Genomic DNA, 11,349 nt, shown 5'->3' with positions numbered 1-11,349 from the left:
CAAATTTGGGACCAAAAATTATTCAGACCGAGTCTGGGGGAAAAAAAAGTTGAGGTTTGCATGAAGCTGGATGACAGCATGCCCAGGAGACTATATGCTGTCATTGAGGCTAAGGGCTGCCCGACTAAGTATTGATAGTTGTGTAAATATTGACAGCTGTAAGAATAATGTTTGGTTTGTTGTAATCCATTACATACCTTTCTATCACAGTTATCTGACATTATCAAGATGAATTTGTTCTGACACAGTTTAACTCTGAGTTCTTGTCATATTTATTACCATTTTCTAAACTATAGCGAATAAACGGTGATAATGTGAGAAATGTTGAAGGTGTCTGAATAAATTTTGGTTTGACTGTATCTATTTGATAAATGAAGTTAACCAACTAACATTGTACATACTCTTTTGGTTTCTGTACCCAATATTTTAAAAATTTACAAATGCAATAAAAATATTGGTATCGGTACTCGGTATCGGCAAGTACCAAAAATAAAAGTATCGGTATCGGGCGTGTACTGGAAAAAGTGGTATCGGTGCATCCCTAGTTCCTAATAATGAACAGCATACCTCATATTTGTGCATTTAAAATGATCTCATTACTGTTAAGGTCTTTGGAAATTTTGGACAGGCTTTAATTTAGTGAGACTGTTTTAAAGGGGCATGCTTATTTGAACACAGTTGTGTTTAGGCCTGAAAACTGACAAGTTTTAAACATTGTAGCAGATTGTGTAATACACTGCATGAAAAGGCACGTTTCCGGACTGTTCACGCCAGCGCACGAACCTGTGAACTGCACGACAGTTTTCATGTATGTGCTTTGGCGTTTCTTGACACGGACAGAAATGGACCACTTTTGTGCGTGGCAGTTTTTCAGCCCACTCAATAACGCGAGAAACCCCCAGACATGGACGGAAATTTTGCCCATTTACCGGCAAATCCACGTACCTTTTTGTGCATGAGAAGTCTCCGCAAAATCCAGGGTACAAGCAGTTAAATCTCCGTAAACGGCCACTCATGTCTTAGTAAATGTCTATAAATTACCTTACACAACTGCTATGCTCACAATGACAGAGACGTATCCCAACAGACTAAAGCTGTAATTAAAGCAAAAGATGGTTCAACAAAATACTGACACAAGGGGGTGATCCTTTTTTGCATGCGCAGTATCATCAGCTCATCGGTTCTCAAATCGGACGTTTTATGTACACGTAATTGTCATCCAGCTTTGAAAAAAGCAGCAGTTATCATTAATTTATATGGATTGGATACTGTGAATGGCACTCTTGTTCATTATGCAGAGATGCCACCGGAGTTCTCAATGCATGTCTTTGAGTTGTGCGTGTCATGTGTGCCTTTGTTCTGGCAGTGCTGAGCAGTTTACCAACATTTTAGTGAGGTTTCAATGAAGTATCAGACCAGTAGTAGCATTACTTCACCACACGAACATCATAACAATTACTCAAATTTCATAGACCGATAAGTGTCACCGGTTTTCAAAGACACTATTACAATCCATCAATAACAGCATGCAATCACTGAACTACTGGAACTAATAATGTTTATTTCTTGGGAATCATTATTCACTTCATTAATAACCTAACCATTAATTAATAACATAGTACAATGTAATAAAAATTGTTAATGTTTGGCAGATTAAATAACACCATTAAGTCTTGATATCGTGATATTGGAGACGCGCTGATAACGCGTTTGGTCTCGTTCTGTATCGCATATCTTGTCAGTGTCTGCGCTTGCTTGGACATTTGTTGCGGAGAAAATAAGGAAAGTGTGTCCAGCTAAATTAATTTAGTATTTTGTTAAACGGGTAAAAAAAAGCTTAGTTTACCACGGCAGCCGTCGCGTGACGCCCTCCTCGTATGAAGACCGAAGAGTGTAAAGACCATCGACTCTACCGTGCGACTCCACCGGGCAGGGACACCGGCAAAGGATAAGTATCGCTTTTTATTTCTCCTCTTTCCTATTACTTGTTTCATTTCTGTTTCAGTTTTTATAACCGTTTCTTTCTGTAAGTTAGTTGTTGTTTTTTAGCATGTGTGTTTGGCAGTGTTATTTTTTAGGATTACTGATAAACTACTGTCATTTGATTTGTATATTTTTTTTTTTTTTTTTGTGTTTGGCTTAGTGTTATGTTAGAATCATTATTATACTCATAACTTTTTTTCTTTAATATTTTGAATTGTTTTTAGCTTCCTTTTTTGTTTTTTATTTAATCTCTTTATTTTTAAAATGTGTATAGGTGGTATTTATAAAGTTTTAGCTTTTAGTTTTGGATCTGTTTTTAGTTGTTTTAATACTACAATCGATTGCTTCTGTTGTCCTCATTTGTAAGTCGCTTTGGATAAAAGCGTCTGATAAATTACTAAATAAAAAAATAAATAAAGTCTACATTTAAAAAAAGCTAATTAAGAGTGCTTTTACACTGGCAGTTTTGTTCAAAACAAGGCCCAGTTTGCACGAAAACTGGCAAAGTGAAAGCTGTCATTCGGACCCAGAGCGCCGATAGCCAAGTGTGTACCACACACTTGTTCACTAAGTAAAGTAACCTTCATGTGTTTTAGCTGATGACGGCATCATTAGTTCAACACAATGTGTAGGGGATGAAATTATAATAGAAATTTAAAATGTACAGTACATCCAACTACTGATCTGCATCATCTGAGATGATCTTCATTTCTCTCCAGGGTGGCAGAAGAAACACGAGTACAAATTACAACAAACAGGCAATAAAACTGCACATATGGTAGTGGTTCTGTGTTATTATTAGTTAAGGTGTTGTTTACCATGCTGTTTGGCCATCTTTATGTGCATGTCCATGATGGTGGTACGACTGATATTTTGTGCAGTATTCACCACCTGCTGAAGAGTCCTGTCAGCCACTGAAGAACACAGATATTGCTTCAACACATATCATGTTCGTGGGAATGGGATTGCCAGACATTTTGAGTCTCATCCAGAACTGAGGCCATTGTTGGGTCTTCTTTATTAAGGAGGGAGTGTTCAAGTTCTAAGCTCAAGTTCATGACCAATTACATCTTTTTGCAGCAGTGTAAATAATTATTATTATGAACTGGGGCATTTTGTTTACCTTATGTGTACCACTGTATACAAAAGTGTTCAGTACAGTGTACAGTTATAAAATCAAATCAATGAAGATATGATACCCTAAATGCAGTGTCTCGTTCCCTACTCAGGGAACCATGGTTACATAAGTAACCCGAGACGTTTGCTTAGATTTGAAATAACTGGCTAGTTCCCAAATTAGATTTCTAATGGCTACCATTACAGATTTCAATGTACTCCATCCTATGTGAGGTTTTCCTTTACATTCATTGGTTTCTGAGCTGATTTTGTTTTGTTTCCAAAGATGTAAGAAGGTTAAACTGCAGATTTCATATGAAATATTTAGAGACCGTATCGCCAACTATCAAAAAGCTTTGAAGACAGTGAAATCTAATAATCTTTCTAAACTAATTGCAGTGAATGAAAATAACCTGAGAGTTCTCTTTAAGACCATTGGTTCTATTTTACATCCTACTTCTGCAACGTATCCTCAGCTGAAGCTTTTCAAAAGTTCCTCCAATTTTTCATTTATAAAATACACAGCAACAAGGCATCTATCCCAACCTTAAACTTTTCTTATCTATCTGGAAGCCAGTTGTCTGGGCGCTCTGACTGTTTCTATCAAGTAGCGTTATCCTATTGAGTGAACTGGTAGCTAAGATGAAATGTTTACTTGTTAACTGGGTCTTTTGCCTGCTTGCCTCTGTAAAGCTGCATTTGATACGGTGGCTACACATGTCACAGCAATTGTTAACACTTCACTGGCAAATGGGGTAATTCCAGCATTAAAAAAATAAATAAAAAGGATCTGTACCCTGCTTTATTCTGCTAAATAGACCCATCTTGCAGTTGCATTTCCAATCAAAGCTACTACAGAAAGTTTTGTACCATCAAATATGCTCATATCTTAACTCATTGTACCTTCCTGCTATTTATCAGTTTGCCATTAGACTAAAGCACAGTACAGAATCTGTTCTTCTGAAGATGACAAATGACATTCTCCTTTCTCTGGATGCTTGTTCTTGTGCCGTTTTGGTGTTATTAGACCTAAGTGCATCCTCAGCTCCTGTAGGCCTATACACTCTGGGATTCCTCAGGGGTCCATTCTGTCCCCACTGTTGTTCGCTCTGCTTCCACTGAGCTCAGTTTTTCAGAAATCTAATATCTCCTATCACTGCTACGCAGATGATACCCAATTTTATTTGCCAATAAACTCAGACAGTAAAGGCGCTGTAACCACTATGCTGGACTGCTTTGATTAAATTCATATCTGGATGGCTAACAACCTCTTGCAGCTAAATGATTCCAAAATCAAAGTGCTGATCCTAGGCTCTCCTAGCTCTGTCTCAGCTATTCAAATTCAGTTAGGAGGATCCATTTAATCTAATGTTCAGACCTCAGAGTCTTGTTCGACATCTATCATTTTTGAAAAGCAAATTAGCGCTGTCGGGAGCAGTTTTTATATATCTTAGGGCTATCACTAAATTGAAATTGTTCTTGTCCATAATGACATGGAAATAGTGATGCATGCCCTTAATAGATCAAGACTTGACTACTGTAAAATGCTTTATGTCAGTTTACCACAATAGTCTCTTAGCCAGCTACAGCTGGTGCAGAATGCTATTGCCAGATTCCTAACAGGGATCTGCCTGTGATCTGCCTCTCATCACTGGTTGCCTGTGAAGTTTTTAAGATTTTGTTGTTTGTATTTAAGGTCTTGGTTGGGCTTGCCCCTCAATATTTCAGCGATCTTTTGACCTCCTACTCTCCATCGAGACAGCTGAGATCCTTCATCAAGCTTGGTTGTGGCCCCAAGTTTGTGGAACAGTCTCTCATTTCATGTTAGGTCTCCCCTTTCTTTTTCTAGTTTTAAATCCGCTCTCAAAATATTATTATTCTCTAGCATTTATTATTGTCTGGGGTCTTGAATTATATCATTGATTGATGCTTTGTTGTTTATATTTGTCTGTCTATTTAGACTGTACAGTACTTTAAAACAACATGTTTTGTATTTAAATGTGAAATGTAAGTTGACCTGAATTGAATAGTTAAAGAACCAACTTCATAATACATTCATTAAAATGTGCCTCTGAGATAGTGAATGAGAGGCACCAAACCCCAAAGCAGATAAGCCAGGAATAGAATATTACAACATATCAAATTTTATATCATCAAAAAAAAAAAAAACATGACAAACTCATTACAGTGGAATTCACTACTATGTCCTGGGAAATGAATCATTATTGTCTCTATGATACTGTATGTGGTCAGTAATGAATTGGAAGCACTCAGATAGAGTTAGTAATCTATTCTTCCTGTTATTTTCATATGTATACCAAGATAAACGAATGACTGCCCAAGCGGACTTTGACTGCACTACCTGACCATATCCAAAACCAACAGTCAAACTGTGTGCTTAGAATATTTAGTAAATTGAAAACGTATGCAGTGAGGTACTTATGATCCTTGTCTACTAAAATGAGAGCCCTTGCCTTCTACAAAAAATAAAGAACTGACAATGTGAAAGATATTTAAATTTGGCATCTGATCTCTGCTGCTATAGGAACCTATAAAAAAAGACGGAGCCAGAGAGAGAGTATCACATTAAAACAATGCATATTCTATCAGTGTTCTCTAAAACCCCAAACAGAAACAGGACAGTACTCAAAAATTAAAAATGCTGTCATCATTTACTTAGAATTCTTCAGTGGAACACAAAAAAGATAGTCTGAAGAGCTGTCCTTGACTTCCATTGAATACAAAAACAACACTTAGACATTAATCAAAATATTAAATTTCTCAAAAACTGTAATGTTCCACAGAAGAAAATAAGTCATACAGTTTTGGAATGACATGAGGATGATAACATTTTCATTTGGGCGTTTACTATGCCTTTATCCCCTTAACTTTTGGTAAGTTTATGTTCAGTTTTCATTAAATTAAAAGCAGACTTGGGAGGTGTGACTGTTTGACTGGTTTTCCAGTAAAATGTTTTATATTATTTGCTTAATTGATAAATATATTATTTGCAATATTCCCTGTTACTTTGTGCATTTTGTGTACATAACGTTAGTACGCGAATTTAGTTAAAAAGTGGCATCCTTCCTCTAGCAGATGTCGCAACAAAGGAGGAGAGCAGTAGTTCCCGCTGCCTGTATAAAGCTGTGTCAGAATGAAAGTGATCTTCACACTGTACGGTGAAAACGGTTCCCATCAAAAGACAGCCCATCTGGAGCACATCATCGCTGCTGTTGCCCCATCTGCGGTTATGTAGAAACAATAGTAGTTCACATGGATGATTGTTGTCTTCTTACTGTTTTTCGGAGGCGATAGATTTCTTCAGTGGATTTGGGACTTCATATATGCGGAACGTCATTTGCTCCTCATGTCACCCCACTTTAGCGTGTGCGCAGCTTTCAGCACTCATCTCATCTTCTCTGCTCCCTTCATGCTTCTGGATGTGTTCAGTCCACATGTGGGATGGCTCCAAAAGTACAGGTTAAGCCGTGAAGTCGTTGGCTTGCATCGGTGGTTTCGATGTGCTACTCGAATTTTATGGAAATACATCGTTGGCGTTTTACCATTTACTGCGCTGTTTGTGTCGTTACGGCGCACGCATTTCCCGGAGAGAGCGCCGTCCTCTTTCCATGCCTTCAGGGAATGTGTCTCATGCATGCTCATATTCGATACGCTCTTCTTCATTTGTCATTACACCATTCACAAGTAAGCATATGGAGCTTCCAACATTGCACATTTGGAGCTTTGAAATGTTAAATAACAGACTTTTAAATCGTATATTCATTTATTGTCATTTTTAACTGCTTTATTAAATAAGACGCTATAAATATTACATTGATTTTTGGTATTGGAACCGGCTGACATCCATGTTGTGCAGCTTGTGTATATGAATCAAATTTTGATTTTTTTTTACAAAATGTTATAACAATTTCAGTTTTCTCCTAAAACTTTAAAGGCACACATACCTGAAGTTTTGCTTGAGTGAGGAGCAGTGGTGTTTTGGCATGCTGACCTCTAACTGTCATTCTAAACCTAAACATTTTACTTGGATATTTTTTTCATAGACTGTCTGGGTTCTCTCCATCTCACTCTCTGTCTTAGGAATTATTAACTTCATATATATATATTTGATAATGCAGGAATTTAAGGTTTTGGGTCTTTTCTTATTTTTTCTCCCCAGAATGAAGTGGGTGCAGTTTATGAGAAAAAAAAAGATGTGTTTCGAGCAGAGTTAATGCTTTTCGTTTGAGCTTTAATGTGTTCTTAGCTTAGTGGACTTATAAAGAACAACAGGGGTCATTAGCGCAGTTCCTTTAAAGCCCTACGGCCTTATTTGAAGGAAAAAATAAAGATATTTATGGATATTTCTAGATTATAATTACATGGCATTATTAAATATAATCAATTCAATATTTTAATATTTGTAATTTATTATTTCAGTATAATAATATTGCTTCTATATGGTTTATATTTATATTGTCATAAAATATTCGAGATATTATGAAATGCCAAAAGTGATTTAAATTAACCAGAAGAAGAGAATCTTTGGTGAAAATTTTGTCCCAGTTTTAAAGTTTCTTTTTAGTAAAATTATGTTACACCATCAATATTCAATCATTTGAATCTTTATTATGGGGTGATGGGATCAGATTAAAACACAATAATCTTTAGTCCCTGTCAGAAATCCATTTTAATGCTTTTCAGTGGATCAAATTTGACTTAAGTACGACCTTTGGGTGCAGATCTTATGACAATAGAGTAGGGGTGTCAAACTCAATTCGTGGAGGGCCGGAGCCCTGCATAGTTTAGATTCCACCCTAATTAAACACACCTGATCCAACTAATCAAGTTTTTTTAATTTGAAAGCTACATGGTATGTGTGTTGAAGCAGGGTTGGAACAAAACTCTGCAGGGCTCCGGCCCTCTAGGAATTGAGTTTGTAGTGTAGTTCGGTGATCTACCAGCAGAGGCTGCCAAGGTCACGCTAACCAGCCAAACCATAAAGGGTTAGTTCACCCAAAAATGAAAATTCTGTCATTAATTACTCACCCTCATGTTGTTCCAATCCCCTAAGACTTTCCTTCATCCTCAGAACACAGTTGAAGATATTTTAAACGAAATCCAAGAGGTTTCTGTCTCTCCATTGACAGCCTAAGCAACTTTCAATTTGAAGGCCCAGAAAGGTAATGAAAACATTATGGAAGTAGTCCATGTTACTCCAGTGGTTCAACTGTCATTTTTTGAAGCGACAAGAATGCTTTTTGTGTACCAAATAATAATAATAATAACGACTATATTCAACATTTTCTTCACTTCTGCTTTCATCTCCAACGTGTGTTCACAAGAGCTGCTTCTTCTTCTCCAGTCCACGAGAGAGCCACATCGCATGTGTGTTGTTTTAACACAAGAGCACGACTCTCACAATACAAACCGCGCTGTACAGTTTGCAAGCAGAATAACGCTGTACTACAGTATTGCAGTATTATTACAGTAGTGTTCCTCTTCTTCTGCTTGCAAACAGTACAGCACTTCCGGTATGGGTTGTATAGTGAGAGTCCTGCTCTCGCGTCAGCACAACACGCATGCGTTGTGGTGCTCTCATTGACTGGAGAAGAAGAAGCTCTCGTGAACGCACATTGGGGATTGAAGGGGAAGTGAGGAAAATTTCAAATATAGTCGTTATTTTAGTTTTTGGCACACAGAAAGCATTCCCGTCACTTCAGAAAATTACAGTTGAACCACTGGAGTAACATGGACTACTTCCATGATCTTTTTTTCACTACCTTTCTGGGCCTTCAAATTGACAGTTGCTTAGGCTGTCAATGGAGGGACAGAAACCGCTCAGATTTAATTTAAAATATCTTCAATTGTGTTCAGAGGATGAACGAAAGTCTTAGGGGATTGGAACAACATGAGGATAATTAATGACAGAATTTTCCTTTTTTGACGAACTATCCCTTTAACCCTTGGGTATTTATAATGTAGGGAAAAAGGGACATTTTCATCCTAGAGTTCCCTTTATTGGACTAAAAAATTGGGTCCATTGTCCAAGTAGAGCTATTATGTGTGTAATGCATCTACAGTCTGTCAAGAATTTATTATAACTGACTCCAAAGTGAGCTTGTCCCAAATAATCCAAGCTCTTAACTAAACTGCCTTTTCTTTTTAGAGTTTACAGAGTAGGCAAGACATGTAAAGTAGAGGAAGAGGGGGTCAGATTATAAATCTGCGTCGCCATGAGCAAAAAATCTCTTTATATGCCAGAAGCATGTGCACTAGTAACAGTGCCATGACTCCAAACACTTCAAAGGATTTAACTGCTTAAACACATAAACTATCGTGTGCATATCTCAACATTTCATATAGAAAAAAAAACCACTCTCATCCATTCCTCTTTCCAAATCTGTTGATGTCATTATGACATATCACATTATCAAATGAGGGCAGTTGTGGCCTAATGGTTAGAGAGTTGGACTTGTAACCCAAAAGTTGTGGGTTCGAGTCTTGGTACCAGCAGGAATTGTAGGTGGGGGGAGTGAATGTATAGCATTCTCTTCTACTACCTTTGGTACCATGATTGAGATGAAACCCTTCAGCAAGGCACTTGACCACACGTCACATCAATTTCACACTTTTTCACTTTCATAGCTCACTCTACTTGTTGTCTCCACTTGTAACTTAGCAAGGCCTATATTTATGCATAATTTCTGTATCTATTTATATTAAATATATTAATTTATATTTATATTATTATGTATAATATTATTATATAACTAAATCAAATGTCTGCATTTTTTCCCAGAATTCCCTGGCTATACCACAACATCCACCGCATTCACCATCAGAACAGGGACACTTTTGCTCTGGCAGCTCAAGACTCCAGTATTTCTGAACTGTTGTCTCTACAAACCCTTGCATTTACAAGTGCCATGCTTGTGGGCTGCCATCCTTTTAGCGAAATCCTTTTCCATCTGGTTAACACCTGGATGGCTGTGGAGGACCACTGTGGATATGAATTTCCTTGGGCACTGCATCGGTTGTTGCCGTGCTTTGGCGGGGCGCCGCACCACCTGGCCCACCATCAGCACTTTAAAGGGAACTTCGCCCCTTACTTCAGACACTGGGATTACATCTTCGGGACCTCATTGCCCATTTCAGCAAATGAGTGAGACAATAGATAGGGTGAATCTAGGTTAATTAAGCCATTATATGAAAGTGAGAATGAGACTATTAAAAGTATCTGAAGTACCTATTGTACCTGATTTCACGCTATATGAAACTACATATAATAACCCAGTTTTTGCTTTTCTTCTTACCAAATTTAAGCCACTACATCAGGTTAATTCTGTTTATAATGAAAGCTTAGATTCTTGGCCTGATTTTGTACTCAGCTTAAACTGTGTAGATGTCTTATGTATGTTCACTTTTTCATGTTGTGTGTTCACAGTGTTTTTAGTTATTTTGTTAAGGTTTGATAACATACATTAAACACAACTCTTTTACAAATGTTTCTGTAAACAAATATAATTATTACAGCTGGTAAATTTCTATTTTCCTTTAAAAAAATTTTTTTTAACTGCTAACGTTTTAACTAAAATGTTGTATTTTACAATCTGAGACAGTAAAACATTTTTCTGCCTTATATTTTGCTATGCGTATGTATTTTAATATACACAGACCGTTCAAAAGTTTGAGGTTGGTAAGATTTTTTTAATGTTTCTGAAAAAGTCTTGTATGCTCACCAAGGCTGCATGTATTTACAATAAAAACAGTAATATTGTGAAATATTATCACAGTTTATAATAATATTTCACAATATTACTGTTTTTATTGTAAATGCATGCAGCCTTGGTGAGCACACAATATGAGTTTTTGGATTTCTGTAGATACTTTCTATAACAAGGACATTTGTAGTCCTCTGGTACTAAAATGACAGTCAAAGCAACAAAACTCTGTTAGTGTGTCCAGCTTGAAATGCAATCCAATTATATTTCTGTACTTAAATCAAAAACATGTCAATATCAGAGAGTTTGTCAAGCTCTCATCAAGCTAGCATACACTTAAAGGTGCAGTAGGAGATCTTGGAAAATGCTAACTTTAGCCTGATAGCACTGAAAGCGAACGTCCCACCCTCCCTGCAATCGCCGTCCAAAGCCACACCCCCTGAACGCATATACGCTCACAGACCAGAATACCAGAGACAACATTCATTTAATACAATAGGTTACATCAGTGGTTCCCAATTCCAGC

General features: G+C 37.1%; 1 protein-coding gene across 1 annotated transcript; it reads left to right on the top strand.

The window, feature by feature from the left end:
• The first annotated feature begins 6,051 nt into the window (after positions 1-6,051).
• Positions 6,052-10,584, top strand: LOC107655924 (cholesterol 25-hydroxylase-like protein). The gene is made up of 2 exons (XM_016443548.1): positions 6,052-6,804; positions 9,902-10,584. Exons 1-2 carry the CDS (start codon positions 6,377-6,379, stop codon positions 10,266-10,268), a joined length of 795 nt encoding a protein of 264 aa, XP_016299034.1. The 5' UTR covers positions 6,052-6,376; the 3' UTR covers positions 10,269-10,584.
• Positions 10,585-11,349: the final 765 nt, after the last annotated feature.

The sequence above is a fragment of the Sinocyclocheilus anshuiensis genome, unplaced genomic scaffold (assembly GCF_001515605.1).
Source record: "Sinocyclocheilus anshuiensis isolate Anshui unplaced genomic scaffold, SAMN03320099.WGS_v1.1 scaffold860, whole genome shotgun sequence".
NCBI lineage: Eukaryota > Metazoa > Chordata > Actinopteri > Cypriniformes > Cyprinidae > Sinocyclocheilus > Sinocyclocheilus anshuiensis.
Note: the sequence above shows the minus strand (reverse complement) of the source record. Positions and strands in the feature narration are given on the sequence as shown.